This window comes from Alosa pseudoharengus, unplaced genomic scaffold (genome assembly GCF_046254945.1).
Source record: "Alosa pseudoharengus isolate Yale_2024_CS ecotype anadromous, Long Island Sound unplaced genomic scaffold, YU_APseudo_1.1 YU_APseudo_1.1_scf_14, whole genome shotgun sequence".
NCBI lineage: Eukaryota > Metazoa > Chordata > Actinopteri > Clupeiformes > Clupeidae > Alosa > Alosa pseudoharengus.
In genome coordinates, this window is record NW_027468609.1 from 17,517,662 (window position 1) to 17,541,169 (window position 23,508).

General features: G+C 43.1%; 2 protein-coding genes across 2 annotated transcripts in view; both read right to left on the bottom strand.

Moving 5' to 3' along the window:
* tlr8b (toll-like receptor 8b) overlaps nucleotides 1-23,508 on the bottom strand; it is a 110,534-nt gene that overhangs the window by 52,048 nt on the left and 34,978 nt on the right. The gene's annotated exons all lie outside the window — the stretch shown is intronic.
* Nucleotides 400-8,404, bottom strand: arrdc3b (arrestin domain containing 3b). The gene is made up of 8 exons (XM_076284002.1): nucleotides 7,896-8,404; nucleotides 5,469-5,550; nucleotides 5,036-5,183; nucleotides 4,494-4,596; nucleotides 3,939-4,195; nucleotides 2,817-2,979; nucleotides 2,354-2,493; nucleotides 400-2,124 (listed from the first exon to the last, which is right to left on the bottom strand). The coding sequence occupies exons 1-8, from the start codon at nucleotides 8,173-8,175 to the stop codon at nucleotides 2,056-2,058; spliced, it is 1,242 nt and encodes a 413-aa protein (XP_076140117.1). The 5' UTR covers nucleotides 8,176-8,404; the 3' UTR covers nucleotides 400-2,055.

The following is a 23,508-nucleotide window of genomic DNA, read 5'->3' on the forward strand; positions in this document are numbered from 1 at the left end:
CAATAGCCTGACGAGAAAACCCAGAGAACAAAACCTGGCTGATAAGCACGTAGTCTTTAACAACAAAGCTTGAATCGAGGAAAAGGATTTGTGCCAAGGCCACGCAGGCATGTGTTTGTCTTCCGATCGTCTCAACAGAGAGCTGCACTGTCTTGAGTAACATTTCGTTCATCAAAAAAGCACATAGACATGGTCACCATAAAAAAGAAAAGAAAAAAAAAAACACAAAACAACTTGTAAACTTTCATAAATAAAAAAAATGACAAAAGTCTACCTAATTTGTTTTACTAAATCATGCCCGCGTAGTTGCAATGCTTTCAATATGGTGTGATTAATTTCGCACACACTCACGCTTACAATAACAAAATAAAAGTGCTTATTACAGTTAAGGCTGAAAAAGCCAAACTCCAACTTGTCTTGCGCGTCATCGAATGAGTGTGAAAAACTAATGTAGAACTCATCGAGGAGCGCGTTCTGCGCTTCGCTTTAATTCAACTGTGCTTTAATGGTACAGTCTAGTTCAACTAATGTCCGGGTCACCGTAGACTCGACGTCATCCATGACTATCTGTAGGAGTCATTTCGTCGAGTAACGAGAAAGAATTAGGACTAAAAGAGGAATGTCATTCGTTTTTTTTTTCTTTTTCTCTCGCATCATCTTTGTGCAGGGTTTTCCTGAAACTTCTCTTGGTATCCTGCCTTTTGTGTTGACTGACAGCGCAGTTAAGATCGAGACAGAGAGAGAGAGAGAGAGAGAGAGAGAGAGAGAGAAAGAGAGCAAGAGAGAAAGGGTGAGCGTGTGTCACCTTTCGTCTTAAAAGTTTGGCAAGTGAGCAGAACACCTGAGAGAAAGAAAGAGAGAGAGAGAGAGACAGAGAGATTGATGGGACAGTGATGCGCACGTGTGTGTGTGTGAGCTCTGTGGAAAGGCAACGTGGTGTGCGAGGACAGCTCAAAGGCACAGGGCACGATTGTGTCTCATCCCACACCCCTCAAGAGGAGGAGGAGGAGGAAGAAGAGGAGAAGGAGGAGGAGGAGGAAGGAGTCCTTCTCTCTTTTCACCCCCTCCCTCTGATCCCTGACCATACAGTTCAGCTCTGCAAACACATCCTGCACTTCACACACACACACAACCACGACCAGCTCGGAAGCTTCTAGAAAGAAAAAAAAAAAAAAAAAAAAAAAAACTGTCGAAGAGGCTACTACTTATCTAGTCAGTCAGACAGCTGGTCGATTTAAAACAACAAAAAAAAGGAGATAGCCTCTTCTCTTCTTTTGCGCTCCTCTGGAGCGTCTTTTCTCTTCTTTTGTTCTCTGTATTGTCTTTCGTTCGGTTTGCGCAACCCGATCGACTTCTACTTGGGCTCTACGGCCTAAAGCCCGCAAGTCTTGTTCTAGAGCGTATGGGCACTGGATGCACTAACAGTGGCGCTTTAGGAGTGAACCACACAAACCCTGCTGCTATACAACAATAACAACAACGTTGACAACAAAAAGAGAAAAACTCAAGATGTGCAAAATCGTTTTTCAGAGGCAGGAGGAGTGTCTCCAACCCTGTTGCCCTGCGCAACGCAACGCAACGCAACGTAACGCAGGCCTGGTGGTGTCCATGGTGATCCGGAGCGGATCACAAGGGGGCATAGGAGGGAGGGAGGAGACAAGGGCACAATTTCTCTTTCAGTTTTTGCTCAGGCAACAACAAAAAAATAATAGTAAAGTAATAGTTATAATATGTCGTTCAGCGTGTGCCACAGTTTAAACCATCAGTGGGTAGTCCCCTCCATGGGCAAGCAGGTGCCTAATCGTGTGCCAGCCGGTTGCGAGCGGGCCAAGGGCCAGGTTGTGGTTCCGGCCCGGGTTCGGGTTCGGCTGGGCGAGCAGGCTTGTTCGGGTTGGGTGGAGACTCCTGGGCTGCCTCTGTAGGGGAAGCTCTGGTCTCCTGCAGGGTCTCTGAGCCCCTGGGCCCGCACTGGCCTGGGGTGTGGAGATGGAGGAGGCGTCGTAGTCTCGAGGAGAAAAACAGCCTGACAGCTCTGGACAGGCAGCAGGGGACGCTTCAGCGAGACGGACACAAGTCCGGACGCCTCTCCTCGGTCCAGCAGCCGGGCTCTGGATTGGGGTCAATCTGGCAAAAGAAAGAAAAAAAAAACATTAAACACAAGTTCTCTTCAGGACTCATCATCACTTACTCTACATCAATGAAGCTCTCATCTCAATGATCTAATTTATTTTGATATATTAATTATAAATAATAAATGATGTATTTATTTTATTAAGATATGACAAGGCCTCCTTCAGATATTTTTTTCTGCTGACCACTCTATGGGCCCTCCCATCGGTGAGTCTCCTCTTACCTCGGAGTACAGCGGTGGTGGCTGAAAGCGGAACTCCTGGATGTAGGCGAACAGCGGACCCTCCAGTTCGTCGCGTGCCGCCGTGAGGTCCAGGCTAGGTCTCTGCTCTTGGCTGATACACTCCGAGTAGCTGGGGGGAGCTGGGGGGTTGGAGAGATTAGATAACAATGAGTTAGATTAGATTAGATTAGATTAGGTTACGTTAGATAACACTCTGGGTCTTAAAGATAAAGGGCTCATTTATGTTACAGTATGTTCCGCCACAGGTTATGTCACCTGATCGTATCTTGCTCGATGATGTGCGTGTGATTGTGGAAGTGTATGCTGCGCAGCGTGTGTTTGTGCACGTGTGGTGTAGTGTAAGTGTGTGTGTGTGTGTGTGTGTGTGTGTGTGTGTGTGTGTGTGTGTGTGTGTGTGTGTGTGTGTGTGTGTGTGTGTGTGTATACTGGCACAGGAGCGTACCTTCTGGTCTCTCAGGCAGTGCCATGCCCAGCCAGCTCATGGCCATGCTGCACTGACTGCTGACGGACGACGTCCTGCTGCCAAACGGGTGCAGGGGGATGGTCCCGATGACCAGTGGGAGGCTCAGCGACAGGTTGATGGCTCTTGGGATGTCCACGTACACCTGTGCACAACACACAAACAGACACACACACACCGTTAGGAGGTTGGATTCTCCGCAGAAACTGTGTGCCAACACACTGATGCTAAAGCTTGTGATTACATTGAATTACGCCAACAGTAAATTGGGTGACATTTTGGGCTACTGTGATGGGCAACTCTACAGCAACAATGAAAACAAAAAAAGCTGACCAGTTTACAGAAAAAAGGTTTTGGATAAGAAGCTCCACTCTGTGCTAAGCCTGTGTTTCCCCGAGTCAGTACTAGTGTTCATTGGTCAGTAATTTTCCATTGAGTCATAAATCTTGGCCCGAGATGGCTAACTGATGCCACATCATGCTAAAGGGAAGGGATTGCCACACCGAGACGCGTGAGACGGGGCTTGCCACAGGGGAGGAAGGAAGGAAGGCCGGTTGGGTAAACAGGACACAGTAACCTATATTTAATGCCTGATCCTCTTAGCAGCCCGGCACGGGGCAGGGCAGGGCAGCGCAGCGCAGCACGGCTAGAGGAGGAACGGGCCAACGGGGCGAGAGAGAGTGCCACTGCGCAATTTCCATTCCAGTTCAACCCAGTTTATAAATAGCCTGGTGGCACCATGTAACGTCCTCTATGACCACCAACACCCCCTACCCACCCACAACGGGCGTTTTAGAAAAGGGGGCTACCATGAACAAGAATTCCACCCAGATATTTCACCCCCTCCCCATCTACACACACGGGGGTGTTGCACCAGTAACACCCTCTCTGACCTCCACACACACACACACACACACACACACACACACACACACACACACACACACACGGGTGTTCTAGAACAGGTTTGCCCTGAGTGAGAATTCTAACCAAGTATTTTTACTTTTATGCCCACCCCTCTCCCCCACCAACCAAGGTATTTCTCACACACACACACACACACACACACTCACGCATACACACGTTGTAGAACAGGTGGCTCACCATGAGCGAGTACTCCACCCGGATGATGCTGCAGTCCAGGATGGAGGGTGAGACTGGCGGGATCTTGAGCATCTTGCCGTTCCAGGTGTCGGTCTTCCCACTGGGCAGAGGCTCTCCCCGCAGGTTGGCGATCAGCTGCTTGATCTCCTTCACTTTCCCTTTGGCATAGAAGGTCTGGGTTTGGTAGATGGCTGCCTTTGGCACGACCACGCGAGACGAGCAGTTCTCGATCTCGGCGAAGATCTGGATCGACTCGCCTAAAAATGACCAAAGGAAGACACATCAGACACTCAGCTCCTTTCCAAATCCAATTCAACTGTTTTGCGTTACAACTAAAACAAACTAGAGAACATGAACACTAAATATAAATATGTACACACTCTATGCAAAGCACAATCGGTCACTGTGCATTTAGGGTTTCAGTGTATAGTCATAATATACGCCTATATTATTGCCTTGTGCGAGCTGTGACTAAAGATGCATTGATGGAATGGAATGTTAATGCATATGATGGTGTTGTGAGAAACTAAAGAAGCACTGATGAGTGAAACTGACCAGGAGTGTAGCCTCTCCTCTCGATTTTGGCACTTAGGGAGATGGGACCAGAGGTGCAGAACCAGCAGCACAGAGTCTTGTCCTTGGTGCCTGCCTGGGGAGACTAGGGAAGGGAAACAACCAATTTAACCATGAGATGAAAACACAGAACTATGAGATTAAAGCACAGAATGCAAAGAAAGAACTGTGAAATATCTTGAATTTAGGGGTGGTCTCATATTGCCATTGTTTTGTATGAGAATCAAGACAAAAATAACATGTTTTTAACAAGCCCTCTGTAATGTATAAGTCAAACCAACACAAGCATCAACATCGAAATGTACTTAGTTTAGATTTGCATACCGGTATGTGGAAAAAACTGTATAACATGTCAAATTTAAAACTGTATAAAATGTTTAATTTAAACTATCAAACAAAATCAACACCATTTAGTGGCCTTGTTCCAATGGGAGGCCATTTTACAAACATCCAGTAGTGGTTTTTGCCCCCTCCCTTCCTCCCCGGTGTCTCCTGTAAGGCATGAGGTGTGAATGAGGTCTCACCAGCAGGAGCGGAGTGTTGATGTCGATGTGCTCGAAGACAGTAAACTCCTTCTTCACCTTCATGGGCAACAGCCACGGCCTGTGCAGCTCTGCCTTCACCCAGTAGCGCACGCTACCGTGCTTCCCCTCGAAAGAGGTGGCCAGGGCCCTGAGAGAGCGAGAAAGGACAGGGAGAGAGTGGGAGGGAGAGAGAGAAAGAGAGAGAAAAACGGCTATAATAAAAGGATATCACTGAAATATACAGGCTACAATTATGTTTACATTGGGACATTTCTGAGCCCGATAAAACATGTATGAATGGGTTGCCAAAGTGAAGTACAAAGTGTCACGGTTAACAAAAGCTTCAGTCAAGATGTTTAATTGAGAAACGGCACAAAAACCACGTGTAGGGAAAGAGAGAGAGAGAGAGAGAGAGAGAGAGAGAGAGACTCACGTTTGAGGGAGTTCGAAGCTGAACGGGTACTCGTGTCTTCCGGTGTGAAGGGTTGTCAGTCCTTCTTCAGGGTTCTCATCATCTGGAAGAAAAGGAAAAGAAAATTCCAAATACATGCATACCATACCTGGAACAATCTTTACCTCAAGCCTCCTAAAAACACAGAGAGAGATAGATAGATAGATAGAGAGATAGATAGATAGATAGATAGAGAGAGAGAGAGATAGAGTGAGAAAGAAAAGAAGGAAGAAATAGAGAGAGCTCCACTTTGTTCTCTTAGTACACAATTTGTTTTCAAACAATGTCACAATGAAATATTTAAAAAGAGAACCAAAGAAACTGACAAATATTCATCCCTAGTTGAAAATATATTTTATTATCCAAAAGAAAGATAAAATACATCCCCAACAGAATACAATCAAAACAAGTAATCTTAACAAAAGGGAGTGGCATTGAATATCAACTATATTTTCTTTCACTGGAAGAATATCGGTATGAAATAACATTTCTGGTTTGTGTGAATTGAAATGTGTGTGTGTGCTTAGACTGGATTTGGTAAGTATTGCCATCAAATAACTAGATTTGTGTCACAGGGTGGGGAACAAAGGAAGCAAAGTCCTTGAAAACTAAAACCCCTTTTATTTCTTCAGTTTAAAACACACTCTTCTTCGAGAATTGTATAACACATATTCTATTGTTCGAATTTATTTCGGGCTGTTCCTTATTTAGGTCTTTTTCCTGCCACCTCAGCAATCCCATATGGTCTCAGCGGCAGCAGAAGTGCCGTAAACAACCACCCGGCTGTCAGTCAGGCAGCTTCCAGCCAGAGAGGACCGGACTAAACCGGCGCAAGCAGCTTCGCTCAGCCGGATTTCCTCATGCATACATTACGAGGCGGCTTTCAGTTGGCGCAGCCCAACATGTTCTCTGTCTGGGTACAGCCCCCTCTGTAGGGGACATGTGTACTGCTGCATGGGTTTCGGCCGCTTAGCTCAGCCAGCCACATTCATTTGACCCAAACGCTATGAGTGAACCCCTTCTAAAAGTCATGCAGAACCCATAATAGCAAGAAGAAATAACGGAACACATCAATCAAAAACGAGGACAAAAAAGTTGAGTTTCCAATCAAATCTGTTTTATTAATCTTCAACCGCAACAACTACATAGATTCTGTCTTCAACCCAGACCAACATTTACATTAATTTACAAAGAAAGCATCATTCCAGATCACAAGCGAATGTCGACATATAAAATTCAGAACCACTTGCATGCCTATTGTCCTTTACAGGTCTTTATACAAATAGTTTCCAGAACAAACAAAAAACGTTAGGTGAAGAACTGCATACAGAGATGTTAACAAAAAACAATACAAAACACAACCCAGACCAACACAAACGACCATCAAACATCATGCTGAACATAAACCTATTTCAATTGGAACATCCAGCCATATTGACGTTTTCTTAGGTTATAACCTACGCTGCTGCAGAAAACATGAAACTGTATTCCGTGGTTTACATAACACAAATACATTTTGACAGGCTAAATGAAATGACTTATGCAATGCATTAGTTAATGGTTATGTTCAATAACAAGCTATCAAAGGCAATGGAATGAATACGCCAACAAAGTTGCCGAGTCCTCTGTCACTTTCTGCAAAGACATGAGGTCATCCAAGACACACGAGTACTTCAGCCAATCAGCGTGCAGAGTCTGCTTCCCCCACTGCCCCCCCATCCCTCTCCACCATCCAGTTTCTGAACAGGTTTGAACCGCTTCTAACAAAAGGTGCAAACTTACTGGAACCATCTAAAAATGACATTCTCGACATGTTACAAAGTGTCTTTTGTGCCGATAATTTAAGGTTTAGTGCTAAAACATCACCCTACGTTTGGCTGATTGTAACTTTTATGTCTAACAACGTTTATTTTACCGACTTTATCTCAAATGATGACGAGATGTTGGTGGGGCAGTGGTGTGGTCCCGCATACGATTCTTCATCGTATTCGATCAAATTCGAAGCTCTTCAGTGGGTTTTGATAGGATGTTAGCATGTATTTCAGTTTTTCCCCCGTTGTTTTTCATCCGAGTCCCATTCATTAACATAGCCTATATGTTACAAGCATCCCTGCTGATGGTCTCTGATATTCTGCAGTGGTTTATGAAGTGGAGGCTACTTTTGCAGTAGAATACAATGTAAAATTTGCTTCTAATTAATTACAATTATAGGTTCTACTGTCTACAGTGTCGTGATAAGACGTCAAATAACTAACCTAAACGTGGACAATAAATAACCATCTTTCCATGTCAGTCAACAACATCATGGTAGGCTGCTACAGAAGCAGAGCGAATGAAGCATCTTTGACTGACAGCCCAGTACGTGCACTAACTTGGGCTACATAAGCACAAATTTAAAATTATTCTTACCTCGATCATGTCCAATTAGGATGTCTCTGTGGTTTAAATACTCCACTTCTTCGGTGTAATTTTGCGTATAGGCAGTGTTGGATCCAGCATTGCGAGATTCAGTCCATCGAACTTTAGCCAGTCCTTTGGCGTGGATGTTCAAGGATTTCACCCGAATTTCTCCGGTGACCTCGATGATAACTCTCCCTGACACCGAGTCCCCACTGGCGAAAACGGGGACATTGCTGTCATTAAGACAGTCGTAGCTCACAAAGAAGCTCTTCACCTTTCCGAGCACCATGGTGGTAAGAAATTAATTCAGATCTTACAAAAAAAAACTTCAGACCTCACTACAACATTAGCGTGATCTTTCAAACACTGACCAGTAAGTAAGTTTGCCATGCAGGGAGGCTGCAGGCTGGATCAGTGCTATAATCTATGGCAAGTCATTTAGTTTTCAAGGCTTTCCTAAAAGCCTGGATAGCTGTTATCTACACGTCTAGTCTCAGTAGTCTCTGTTCACAGACGGGTTTACACTAGGGTGTCTCTGCCGTCTTATAGCACCGTTTGGTAAAAAAACAACCCATCTGAGCATGCGCAAGCAAAAGCGCTTGTCTCCCTTCCGCCTTCATTAGGTGAAGGGAGTTGGCATTGCAGTTGCAGAGCGTCGTCGGCAATATAGAACACAGCTGAGCCGACGGGGGAAACCACCGAACGTTTTCCCAACACTTTAATTAAAACAGCACTAGGCTAGACTATAGACCACGTTTAGCCTGTAATATGGGTCACATATTTTGAACTCTGGACTGGACAGCGAAATATATCAGCCAAGCATACAGGCATACAGGCATATCTCAAATGATATATGAACTATATTCTAAATAAGAACTGTGAACTCATTGAACTGTTGTAAATGTAGCCTACATATAGCCTCTATAGTCTATATTATAACATCTTCCTTATGTTATCGTTGAACAAAATGTGATTCTATTTATTGCCCTCTTATCTTCATCTCTCGCAACGTCTTCATGCCATCTGCCGGTGGAAAATGGTACAGCACACTGCGCCGTCTGCAATGTTTTTGAGTGAAGAAGTTTCCTGGCAGTAGGCCTACCTTTATCACCCACAAGTGTGCGCATGACAAAAATAACGAGTCTTCTTGAACTGTTATTGGGCCATTACATCACCAGGGAACATTCCTTTGTGTTTCCATCAATCTATCAAGCTAATTAACCTTTTAAAATGGTGGTTGCAACATTGCCACCAATGCATTGTTGCAACATTACCCATTTATTCCACTGGCTTACCATGGAGACGTCTGGAAGACATTGCCAAACACCTTAGGAGTTGAGAACATTGGCTACCTGAGCCAGCTGTGCTCTGAATGAGGTGTATGGTGACAATGCCTGTGTTGTTGTTTGTGTTGTTGGGGGGCAACAGGGATTGTTGTTTGTTGTAAATTCCTCAAAAACAATGTCAATCTGTAGTGCTGCTTTGGAAAATAGAATTGTTGGAGCCTGGGAATGGTGTGAGTGGCATTGTATACATGTTTTGCTGATCAAAATTGTCCTGTAGCCTAAAGTATTATCACATAAATTAAGGCATTTCTAACCACTAGTGACTAGTCCATCCATGTGTTTTCCCATTGTTGTCCTTTTGAATGTTACTAACATGCTCTCTCATAGAGAGCTGTAAGCCTACCTTAGCGATATATACGTATATGTGTGTGTTTATTACAGGGTTGTGCAAAATTCAAATTGCAATTCTGCTTCCTGTTTGCTACCTTTCTCTTGAAATGCAAGAGAAATTCAAGAATTGAATTGGAATTTAAGAGCCAGTTTCAATTCAATTCTGGAATTTTGCACAAGCCTCGTTTATTACATATAATTTCAACTTCAACTTTCCACACACAATGATGTTAGCATGATGGTTAGAATTGAGGGCAAATAGTTAGAACTTGTTTTCATCAGACCAGAAAATATTGTTTCTCATGTCCTTTAGGTTTTTTTTATTTGCAATCCCCAAGCAGACTGTTTTTTTCCACTGAGGACAGGACTCCATCTGGCCTCTCAGGAGAGGAGGTCACGAAAATGTTGCAATGATGGTCGTCCTTCTGTGTCTCCCATCTCGGGATCTCTGGAGCTCAGCCAGAGGGACCAGCCAGGTTTGTGGTCATATCTCTCAACAAGTCCCCACTCCCCTGAGAATTATGGAGGCCACTGTGTTCTTAGGAACTCTCAGTGCAGCTGTAATTTTTATAGTCTTCCTCGTGTTCAGATATTTCTTTAGTTCTGGGTGTATATTTCTTGGTGGTATGATTACAGTATATTGGTTTATAAAGTAAGTCAACAGCGTGATGTGAGATACAAGACATATATTGTAAGTGAATGGTATTCAATAGACACATAAACCCAAGTGGTGGAAAATAAAATAAAAGTGATGTTAAACTGATGCCGGATGTAAGCATAACAAGCATATTTATCCTTTTCTGACTTAACATGAAATGCAATAATCTGACCTTAGCTCAGTGGCCTACTGGTTACAGTTTTTCTCAGTCGCTTTGGTACTTTTCTCAGATCAGAATGAAAATTCTCATAACTATTAGTTCAACCTCCACAACATTTAGTAATTTGTGCACATCGTAGTAGCAATTTATCCTTCCTCTGAACAAATTGCAAATGCTTTTGAACATGTATCAGTTGCTTTGTCATGTCAGTCAAAATGAACTATACTTATGGATGCTGAATAGTCGTTCCCAATAAAACTAACAGTCTTCATTTCATTGTTTGAGTTGTTACATACAAAATTGGTGAACTAGTTATCAAATTCTGTCACAATGCTGTAGAATTGCATGCAAGTGTCACGGAGTTCTGACCTTTTTATGCATGGGAAAACACTGAGAGCATAAACTGTCATAATGAAAACATGACAAAGCCATTTTACTATCTTGTTCATAAACGATGGTGTCAAGACTTCTCATTTTGATGACACTGTTTCATTGACATAAATACTTGCTTTTGAGGAATGGACTATCCATTTTGAGCAATTGACGTGCTTTTGCAGGTTATCCACTAGGTTTTGCAGTTTGCACTAATTGTTTTGAGAAATGCACTAACTGCTGTGCAAATGTTAATAGTGATGTGAGAAAAGCACCAAAGCGACTGAGAAAAACTGTAATATTATAATTACTTAATTTTGAAAAATTGACTAATGTGACTTGTTTGGCCTGTAGAATCACTTATGTCACATATTTCAGTTTTGCTGCACTTGCTGTAAATGATAAAATCATGTTTCAACTGTTTATTATGGGGTTTATTAAGTGAAAACAAAAACAAACAATGCAAGCAAAACAAAGGACTCTGAATACTTCCTTAATGCATGCATGGTTAAAGACTAAATGCAGGTGCCGCTGTGGTGCAAATCTGCATAAAATCCCCCTGCAAAAAAAGACTAAATGCAACTTCAGACAACTTTACTGCTGTGCCATTGAGGTCATAAGGCCGAGGCCTTTTTACTGCTCAAGCCTGAGATCAAAGTGACTCTGATCTTTTGCTGTTCTTGCTTTTAAGGCTCAAGGACAGGGGGAGGGGCATTTGATGGCACCATTAATTCGAATAGATTAGATTTAATATAATAATAAACTTTATTGTCATTCTAGTACAAGTACAAAGACAACGAAATGCAGTTTGCGTCTAACCAGAAGTGTAAAAAAAGCAGAAAAGTGCAATGTGATACAAAGTATAGGCAGGTGGTTCATAGACAGGACAATAATAGTGCAGTGTAGACAGTAGTATACAGTTGATTTACAAGATGTGAAGTATACATTAAATATAAATATGTGCAGTGTATTAGCAGTTACCTTGAGAGAAGAATAATATGCCGTAATATGAACAATGTGAACATGTACAGATATAAATATAAGCATAAGTATATATACTCTTTTGATCCTGTGAGGGAAATTTGGTATATGTGCAATGTAATAGCAGTAACATTATAATAGTAGTAAGAATAGTATAGATATATGCAGTGTATTAACAGAATATAAAATAAGAAAACAGAATAAATGTGAAAAAAAGACAGATATGTACACAATGTACAGCTATGTTCAGTGTGGTAACAGTAATGCAGAAACAGTAACATTTATAATGCCTGTTGTTATGAAATGCTGGTTGGCATTAATCATTTTCTCCAGAGGCACAAGAGGAGTATGTTGACAATTTAAAGTGCAGTTGTGCAACAGTTTCTAAAGAGGAGCACAAATTATGATCTGCCCAAGTGTCACCTGATTTCATCCAATCCAATCCAGTAGAACACCTTCAGGGTCTTTTAAAAGATAGATAGATAGATAGATAGATAGATAGATAGATAGATAGACAGATGGACAGATAGATAGATAGATAGATAGATAGATAGATTGATCAGGGGTGTCAAACAAATATGGGGAGACATATGATGCATTGAAGAAATAAAAGATTTGAATCTCAGTAATGTGTACTGACTTTTATTGCACTGAGTTCCTACTGTTGGACCCATGGGCGGATTATGAACTTAAAGGCCCCCCACATATTGTCGCATATGTGGGAGGGGGGGTTTGGGAGTCCTCCCCCAGAATTTTTTTTATTTGTTTGATGTGATTTCCTGTATTCTGGTGCATTTACTACATTCAATCAGATTCATAGCCTACATCCTGATTTGTTGATATTGAGGCAATGATTCCATGCAAAAACTTGGGCTTCAGGGCCCCCTGACCCCATGGGCCCCTGGGCCTGGGCCCGGTAGGCCCGTGCAGTAATCCATCCCTGGTTGGACCGGTATTTTTGGTAGTCAATATGAACAGTTGGTTTTATGTATGAATTATACACTGTAGTTTAAGCAATGCAAATACAATTACTTGAATCATACGACAGTGAAATGGTATTGTTCACAGGAGTGTGTTGTTTACTGTTGTATAAGGTTAAAATGCTGGCCTGCCAGTTAGTCGGCATGGAAACGCACTCGCGTTTGTGCATTTGTGTCCAGCAGGTGGCAGTGTTGCTCCACAGGACATTCTTGTTTATTGCCACTGTCAATATGAGCAGGGCTGTTCAGGAAGAGCCTAGAGCAATGTTATTGCTTCTGACTTTTTCAGTGTCCTAGGGGGTATTCCAAGTACGTGGTTTAGAGACAACCCTGGGTTAACTCAGAGTAAGTGTAAACCTCCTACAACAATAGCCCAATGGCATTACTTTGTTAGGAGAAAGAAGCTATACAGCTCTTCTATTAGGAGGTTTACCCCTTATTCTAAGTTAACTTACCCAGGTTTGGCACTAAACCACGTACTTGGAATACCCCCTGGCTAAGATGTTACCTATCTGAAATATTATCATTTTGCTACATTCAAAATGCTTTCAAAGAGTTATTTAAATGATCCAGGCTATAGAAATTCTGTTTGTTTTTTAATAACATACAACAAAAACTTTTGTCATTACATATTATCTTAGCAAACCAAGAGAAATATTTATGTTGTTCTAAAATATTTGGACCAATTCAGTCAGTGCTAAACGGGAATGTTGTCTTGCATAGCAGCATTCAATAAAAAGCAGTAAGCTTGTAATTAATAATAGCCAGTATAGTCATTTAGGCTAGTTGTGACCTTGGTGTAAATGGGTTTTCTGAAGGACATTGCTGGAGTTTAGTTCTTTGTGTTAACCGTTCATCCAGATTCAGACCTTTATAGAATTACACATTCCTATTACACAGAATGACACATATATACAAGTAAGCTCACACATGCAGAAAATTTCCATCAATTCGTTCTAGTTCTTGAGTCATGTGAGAGAGGCCATGGTCATTCAGTGGATGGCAGCCTGAGAGGGACATTTGGGCAGTTGATTGACAGGTGCTTACAAAGACTCCAATGTTCCTTTTCAGTGGTGATTGAGCTGGAGGGCTGCAGAGGGACATGGGTTCAGCACAGACAGCGACACCTATTCAGCAGCATCAATCATGCCGACAACACTCACTCACTCACTCACACACACACACACACACACACACACACACACACACACACACACACACACATACATATATACTACCCCCTCGCCCCCTCTCACACAAACACTACACATATATGGACACGCACACACACACACACACACACACACACACTCTATCTCTCCCACATTACATATAGACAAACACATACACATACCAGCACAGAGTGTGAGAGGAAAAATGTTTTTAAAAAACACATAGAGTATCGGCAAATGTTTTTCAAGGAAAATGTTGACATTTACGGTGAAATTTATATTGTATATATATATATAAATAATTTATGATTTATAATTTGATAATTTTCAGATATTCTGATATATTCTTATGCACAAACACTGGACGTGGATGAGATTAATCTTTGAGGAGGAAATATTAATCCTTTTGATAATAAATATGAAAAGTTTACATATCAAACAAATTAGTTAACAGTCTGGGGTGCTCTGACATTGCTCTGCATGTCAGTCTGACTCAGAATTGGATCTCTAAAAGATAATATTGAAAATAATTCTAAGAAATTAATGAAGTGCCTTCCCTTGCCTTTAACAATACTATTACATAATATCATCATGAGACACCTAGATAAATTAGTTCCAATTAAATGCACTCTGTTAAGATCTGTGTTTGTTAAATTGGACTCTTAACATGTATCTCTCATTTCTTTTTTTTTCTCATACATGAAGTGGCAGTAATATCTATTTAATAAAATCCTAGGGTTAAATCGGCCATGTAAGTGTCCAAGCGGTCCATTGTTGCCCCAATTGTAGCTCTGACGATGCTGAGATTTGCTCAAGGGCCGCAGCCTCGCGGGACCTAGGAGGGGTCAAAGAGACGCATTGGCCATGACTGGGATGATAGATCCATCTCTTCCTCTTTTCTATGCAATTAACTCTGAGCGCTCTTATCAATTTCACCCCCCTTGAGTCCTGCCGTCCGCAGCTCCAGGGGTCAAGGGTCACTTTTCCAGTTCAGAGGTCAGCTCCTCTATTCAAATGAGAAAGTTTACAAAATTCGCATGAATAAAGGAGAGGCACAATGGCTATTTTAGTCCTGTCTGTCACTGCAGGTCCTACTGAGTGAAGATGTATTGTTTATTTAGGCAAACAGGGGGTGGGGGGTTATTTAATTATTTCCTTTTTTAATTTATCTTCATTTCATATCTAAAGATGGTGAGTATACAGCTAATTCCAAAACTACATGCATTTTTTAAAGTCAAAAACATCACAGGCTCTTCATGTTTTCTTCACAGAAGAGAGTGAAAGAAACATATTTTTAATCATAAGAATATACTATGCATACCTCTCTCAGCTTGTGTGCAGCGCTGGACAATGCTAGTAAACTGGACTATCTCAGTAAACGTTCCCGCTCTCTTGTGTTGACCCTCTCCCCAGGCAAACAGCTCTAGCACCATAGGGATGGCAGAGGGGCCCTAAACATGTTGTCCGAGGCTGACAGGAGTGTGTGTGTGGGAGTTTATGTATGGGAGTGTGTTTGTGGGAGTGTGTGTGTGAGTGTATGTATGGGAGTGTGTTTGTGTGAGTGTGCGTGTGAGTGTAGGTCTGGGAGTGTGTTTGTGTGTGTGTGTGTGTGTGTGTGTGTGTGTGTGTGTGTGTGTGTGTGTGTGTGTGTGTGTGTGTGTGTGTGTGTGTGTGTGTGTGTGTGTGTGTGTGTTTGAGTTTGCGTAGCAGCAGCTGGGCTGACACTTTTCCCACACTGTCACACTGAGTCCTGACAGCCTGGGAATCTGGAGCCCGCCCACCTGTGCAGATGACAGACTGAAGAACCTGGCACCCTGTGATCAAACTTTGGTCTCGTTGTTGTACTGGTGGTGCCCGAGCTTCTCGCTGTCTTCTTGTAAGACACTCTAGCTATGTCACTGACCACACTAACGCTTTAAGTTATCCAAAACCTCTTTTTTTACTCTAAAAGACTGTACTTCTGACCTTCAGAGATAAAGGCAAATTTGTTTATTCACAGTTCCACTTCACCTCAGAATCATCCCAAGTTCAATATATTTATCATGAACCAGAAACTCTGGTGAACTACAGAGCACCTTGAGCTGGGGTTTTCTGGATGCCTGCTGTCGTCACGGAGAATCATAAGAGAGAATCGCTAGCTCTTATAGGTGCTCTAAGCGCTGGGTAACGTCACTTCTGTTGACTTTTAAACAAAACAGAGAGCTAGCTCGCTACTTCCTCCCCCTCCCTCTCGCGCTGCTCCCATGCAATTAAAACTCTCCTAAACGCGCATCTCTTCTGTGATTTGCTGGAACAGTTTGTTATGTTTTTATGGGCTAGGTTTGCCCAGGTTGTTTTTGTTGCCGTTTTTGGAGCCTGGGCTGTCCACAGAGATCGCGTTTTTTTACAAAGTATTCAGGACACAGACAGCTAGCGGTTGGTTAGGTGATGTTTGCAGTAAGTGACATAAAATGTTTTAGCCTAAAAAATGTGTGGCATCGCTCAGAGCACCTTTAACATTTCATAGCAAAGCAAAGGAGTGGGTATCCAAGAATCAAGAGAGAATCAGCCACTCTTAACATTTCATAGCAAAGCAAAGGAGTGGGTATCCAAGAATCAAGAGAGAATCATGGGAAACATGGGAACATTTCATGGGAAAGTGGTGGGTGGGAGTCCACGTCGGCTAAGCAGGAGTTTATGGCTTTACTGGCCCCATTAACAGCGTCTAATGACAGTTAATTGTACTGGATTGGGCATCTCGACCTGTGGCTGACCTCTCATCATCCTCTGGACATGAAGAGCAGGAATTTATGGAAAACGAAAATCAGAATGAGTCCTTACACAGACCCATGCATGCTGATGTCATTCTTTGCCTTTTTTGGTTAGTGTCCCATCGGATTGGCAGCTGGTTGGGTAGCAGGCTTGTGCAAAATTCCAGAATTGAATTGAAACTCCTAAATTCCAATTCAATTCTTGAATTTCACTTCCATTTCAATTGAGGTAGCAAACAGGAAAGCAAAATTGCAATTCGAATTGTGCACAACCCTGTTGGGTAGAATTTTCCCTACAGATATTCTGAATATTCAAAACTAGGTAATGAGGTAGCACACACAAGTCTTCATTACATTAAATTACATTTGGCTGATGCCTTTTTAGCCAAAGCGACTTACAACATGGTAAACAGTTTAAATCTTTTTAAAACAATTCTCTCAACAATTCTAGAAATTCATGAAAGTCATGTTCTATCTCCCCAGTTTATTTTTGGACAAGTCAAACACAAGCATGACAACGTCTTGGAATTTTCAGGATACTACAAACCTTCAAAACCTTCCTTTGCCTGTCATATAGCAATCTGAGGTGAACTATTCCACTGCAAGCTAAAATCTATGTGATAGGCCTGTAGCACCTTGCTGGACTGCACCCTTAGCTCGCTCCTCCGTCTGGCCTCCCCTGGTCGATAGAGCTGGCCTACTATTTTATTAGTGATCAATACAGAGGATATCCATCAATGTGACCTTCCTCCCGCTCTGATTGGAATAGAAAGATTAACATGCGTGAGGGGCAGACCACTGCATGCTAAATCTTCATGTGAAAAACGGAGCAGGCGACTGCAAAGGTCGAGCCCTCGGACACGCTGTCTGTTCCAGAGGTCAGGGCTGGGACTCGGGGCCCACAGGCTGGTACAGGAAGAGGCTGATGGTGGGCAGGGTCCGCGCCACAACTGGGCCACAACAGGGGCAGACCAGACCGGTGTCAGAATCATCATCAGCACCCTGACACTAACTGACTTAAAGGGACACCAGGCAACGTTTTCGTGTTAATTAATCATCTTCGTAAGTCGGTATATGGTTAAATGAGTCATTACGGGGCGAATGAAGGCTCTGTCGCCTGCCCCTACTGCCTGTAGGAAGAATATCCCACTTGCAAGTTCGGTGTATCCTACCCGCCGACCGAAGCAGGATCAGTTTACAGCACAGAGGCAGGCTAACGAAATGCTAGAGATTGTTGCAAATGTGTGTATAATGGCAGAGCCAGCGAAGAAGCAGCGAAACCCTTGACGGAAGATGCAAAGAAAAGGAAAAGAGCTTCAGACTGAGCGAGGGGGAGTTTCGTAGAGAAAAAGCATCAGGCTTGCCTGCTGTCCCTTTAAGTTAAAAATGTAGCAGATGATTTTAATCAAAGATTGTTGAGTGAAGCACTCTGGAATCTTTGCTTTTATCCAAAATGACAAGAATTTGCAATGTCTGGCTCGGGATTCAAGCAGACTCTTTCTCAGGCGATGATGCTACGACACTGGCCTGCTGACTGAAAACCCGTGCTTATGCACAAATAATAATAAATAATGCTCAGGGCCTCTTCATACAGATAGCAAAAATTAATCAATTAACATCAAGTCACTATGAGTAAAAGCATCAGCAAATAAATAAAGATAAACATAAAGAAAAACATAAAGATAAGCATAAAAATAAAGAAAAACATAAATATAAACATAAACATAAATATAAACATAAACATGAAGATAAGCATAAAGATAAAGAGAGTTAGCGATGGCTCTGAGAAAGAGGGAAAGGACATGAACATGGGTGCATGAAAATGACAGTGCTGAGAGTGTTCAGGGGTGTAGTGGTGAAATAAGAGGTCTGTGTGTGTGTGTGTGTGTGTGTGTGTGTGTGTGTGTGTGTGTGTGTGTGTGTGTGTGTGTGTGTGTGTGTGTGTGTGTGTGTGTGTGTGTGTGTGTGTGTGTGTCTGTGTGTGTGTGTGTGTGTGTGTGCAAGGGTTTGTGGTAAAATAAGAGGTGGGTAAACTATTAGTTCTGTGATCACGGTAAGGTGGATTGTATATCAGATGCGGTATCGGATTTTTTAAAAAGGCATTTAGAATATGTTTGATGACGGTGGCATTATTGTCCAATGTTTATAACAATACCAGTGGTATTAAATGGCTCCTAGAGTGTTGATGAGTGTACATACTGTGAATGTGGATAATACAGTGTGATTTTTGAATGTTGAAAGTTGCAATTGATGAATAAACACTTTTGATAAACTCTAATAAGAGGTGGATAAACTCTATTTCTGAAATTTCAGAGGTGGATAAACTGTGTTTACTTGGGTTTAGCCTCCACTATAGCCCTGGCCATGTTGAGATATTACACTGAAGCTTCCCATGCTGTACTAAAGTGGAAGCACTCAGAGACATCTCTTGTCTTATTTTCACTTCCCTTCCTACGGTGGGCTTTTCTTCACAACTACAGAAACTGTTTTTCAGTCTCAGAGCTGTATATTGAAATCACCCCATGTGCTTTCCTAACCCTGGAATTATATGAAAAGATGCCCTAAAATATTTCTACTGATTGAATTAGTCTTGTGATGGCTACAGATCCTGCTCTCCAAAAAAATCATGCATGATCTGACAGAACATCTTCCCAGACAGCAGAGTAATGAATCTGTTGAATCTGTCTCACACTACCTACCTCCCCATCCCTTAAAAGCTGAGTCCCTGCTTACTGGCAGTCCTGAAAGGCCGGCTTAAACCCATCAACATGGACATGAATTAGAAATGTTCCATTGATCTGTCATAAGTCTGCCTAGCCCCTGAACCTGCGGTCAAATATATAAATGGTGTCATCCAAACACAGTAGTGCATTTTTTTTTTTTTTTGAGGGGGAGCTGTCCGCGATGCTACTTTATCCATCCAATTTTGCTCCTGCACCCAGTCTGTTAATGTTTGTGTTGTGGCTGCGGGAGGGAGCGGGTGCGGGGTGGCAGGAAGGTCGCAGGGTCACACATCTGCATGCGGGATGCGATGCCCTTTGACACGGCGAGCTTGGCCTCTTGGCTCTGCAGCCCTTTGTTACATAAAGTGTCAGCGTCGGCCCCTAACCCCGCTGATTTAGAGGGTTAGGTCCGGCTGACTGGACAGCTGTTATAGAGCAGGGCCGAGCACGGCTGCAATAGATTACCCACACACACACACACACACACACACACACCACAGCCACCACCACCACCAACACACACACACACACACACACACACACACACACACACACACACATACACACACAACCACAGCCACCACCACCACCAACACATACACACACACACACGCACACACACACAACCACAACCACCACCACCACCAACACACACACACACACACACACACACATACAACCACAACCACCACCACCAACATGCACACACACACACACACACACATACACACACAACCACCAACACACACACACACATACCCACACACACACACACACATACACACACCCACCACACACACACACACACACCAAAGACACCATGAAATCCCACAAATGCAGGGGTCCAAGTGGAGAGGCACTTATAGATTGAAGCATTCTCTTGAGAACTGGGTTGTGTGTGTGTGTTGGGGGGGGGGGGGGTAGTGTCGAGGGACAGGAGGAAACGCAATAGGATTTTGAGGATTTTTTTTTATTTAATTACAAAAATAATGCGGGTCAATCCCTATCCGATACTGCTGTAATCATATGGCTTGCTGTAGAGTTTAAGATGTTGGACGGCTGTGCCTGCTGCCTTGTGTGCCGCCTGCATGACAGTGTGTTGCAAATGCTGGTACAGAATGGCCATGAACGGAGACGATCTTTGCCAAAATCCAGTGGATCAATGTGGGTCGATCTTCAGACAGAGTCTAAGCACCTCCTCGTCTAGATCGGCCTCCTAAAGAGCCTTGGAGTACTCTCCCTCCTGCAGAAACCCTCATCTAGACAATCATGTTGAATACTCTCTCTCTTTCTCTCTCCTTCATTTAGACAATCATGATGAATACTCTCTCTCTCCTTCATCTAGACAATCATGTTGAATACTCTCTCTCTCTCACTCTCTCTCTCCTTCATTTAGGCCCTGTTTACATGACAACGCTTGCGGGTGCAAACGACAAAATATTTTATCAGATGTGCCTTTTCGTTTAGACGGGGCTTAGAAACGCAAAAAAGTGAAACCAACCTTCAGAGTGGAAATCTTAAAATCCGCCAACCGTCACGTTCCGGGGTCGGGTAAAAACGTGAAAGTCTGCTCCGATCTGCTCATGGTGGCTCACCGTATGCACACAGATTTCCCCAAAAAAATACTTGCGGAATAAGTGAGAACGCAACGCCACTTTTGCATTTTCTCTTCAGATTGTTTCCGTCTAAACATTAGACAATAGACAATCATGTTGAATACTCTCTTCTTAATCTAGTCAATCATGTTGAATACTCTCTCTCTCTTTCTCTCTCCTTTATTTAGACAACATGTTGAATACTCGCTCTCTCTCTTTCTCCTTTATTTACACAATCATGTTGAATACTCTCTCTCTCTTTCTCTCTCCTTTATTTAGACAATCATGTTAAATACTTGCTCTCTCTCTCTTTCATTTTTGACAATCATATTTAATAGTCTCTCTCTCTCTCTCTCTCTTCCTCATAGGACGAACCTTCTGAGACTCGAAACTCTGCTGTGTAATGTTACAGTAATATACTTGAAGCTGCCTCCTCCCAAAGAAACAAAAATATTGTAACAGCACCCCCTCCAACATACTGCATATGAAGCTATATTAGCCTCTGATATAGGCGTCCTTTGGAATTTGGGCTTTAATTATGCTTTTACATCCAGGGTTATGAGCAGGGGTTGGGGTGAACACTGAGGATTGCTCTCGGTAACCTTTCACCTCTGACCTATATAGCCGTGCCTGTGCTCACTGGTTACCGTCTATAGCTGTGTCTGTCGTTGTCTGTGCTCACTGGTTCTTCCTCATAGCTGTGTCTGTTGTTGAGTGTGCTCACTTGTTCCCCCTTATAGCTGTGTCTGTCATTGCCCTCTGGTTACTGTCTATAGCTGTGTCTGTTGTTGACTGTGCTCACTGGTTCCCCCAAATAGCTGTGTCTGTTGTTGACTGTGCTCACTTGTTCCCCTTCATAGCCGTGTATGTTGTTGTCTGTGCTCACTGGTTCCCTTTCATAGCTGTGTCTGTCGTTGTCTGTGCACACTGGTTCCCCCTCATAGCTGTGTCTGTTGTTGTCTGTGCACACTGGTTCCCCCTCATAGTTGTGTCTGTCGTTGTCTGTGCTCACTGGTTCCCTTTTATAGCTGTGTCTGTCGTTGTCTGTGCACACTGGTTCCCCCTCATAGTGTCTGTTGTTGTCTGTGCACACTGGTTCCCCCTCATAGCTGTGTCTGTTGTTGTCTGTGCACACTGGTTCCCCCTCATAGCTGTGTCTGTTGTTGTCTGTGCTTGCAGCTGGTTTCTTTTAAAACTCATTAAACGTGTTGCTCTGCATCTTGTTCTTAGGCAACACGTACAGCACTTGGTCTTCCACACTGGTCTTCGTAAAAGCTGAGTCAGAGCTGGCCCGGGTCCGGCTGAGACGCGGCCCACGTCAGGCCAATCAGCGCCACATCAGGGCCAGTCACATGGTCCCGTTTTGAGACTGGGGGTCTATGGGATCAGGCTGCCATTCAAAGCCCGCTCTGACCTCTGCACTCACTGAATTAAATATGAGATTTTTCTCCAGCCCCAGATCCTTGCCATCATTATCACAGAACCCCTCTTTTCTCCCCTACCAGAATCTCACTAAAGAACTCTCACAATGGTGCCCCCCCCCACCCTCATTTAAATGGGGACAAATTGCAATAGCAAGTACTTGGGTTTTAAAATGAAAAGAAAACGAATTATGTGGACTTGTTGCGTTTGGAAATACTATGTCTCATTGTGCTAGTGCAAATATTACTCGAGTGCCGAAATGTCCTTGTACATCTACACTAGATGGCAGCCCTAGCCGTCCATTTCTGGCTATACATTGCCCCACATCCAATGAAGAATAAATTACGTTGTTGATACGAGGTAGGTATATTTTAACAAATTATATTAAATTGGAAGAATTATGAATTAACGACTCATGGACAATTATGTTGATGATAATTAGAAAATGTACGATTTAAAATGGATTTATTGATGTGATAATTGATATGTAAATATGACTTCCACTGAGATAAACGGTTGGCTGGTTGGTTTTATATGCTTTCGTGATCGTATGCAGTTGACAAATTACAATCTCCGGCTACTCATGTGACTGTCTTCATCACCACTAAAGGGATCTGTCGTTCCTTGTGTAAAGAAGATAAAGAAAAACGACCCTAGACATTACGCAGCATGGATAAGTGAACTAAACGCGCTTGGTGATGGGTGCCCCGTGTTTGACTCTCTGGAACATGTGGTGGGTCGTGTAGCCAATCAAAAGGGGCGCATGTGCTGCTTGGTGCCTCCCCCATTTCTCTCACTACCTGGCACGGCGCAGTTCCCGTGGAGCGGACCAGTAGCCCTCCTACTGGGCGTCTGCGAGAGCCACAGTCGAAGGTGCGGCTATCGCTATTCAAACAGTCTTCGCCGTCGGTCATGTCAAAGTTCGCTCTCCAAGGACTTTTGCACGGATACCCGAAACGAGGATACACCGACACGGAAAAGCAAGACTTTTGAACATGTTCCTACAGATAGACTGTCCCTTTTTTGCATCTCAGTCTCTCGTGCCTGGGAGGTGGTAGCTAGCAACCGACCACAGAGTCCCCATCGATCCCTCTACATGGGAGTGTGAAGAAGACATGGAATTTTTGTCCGCA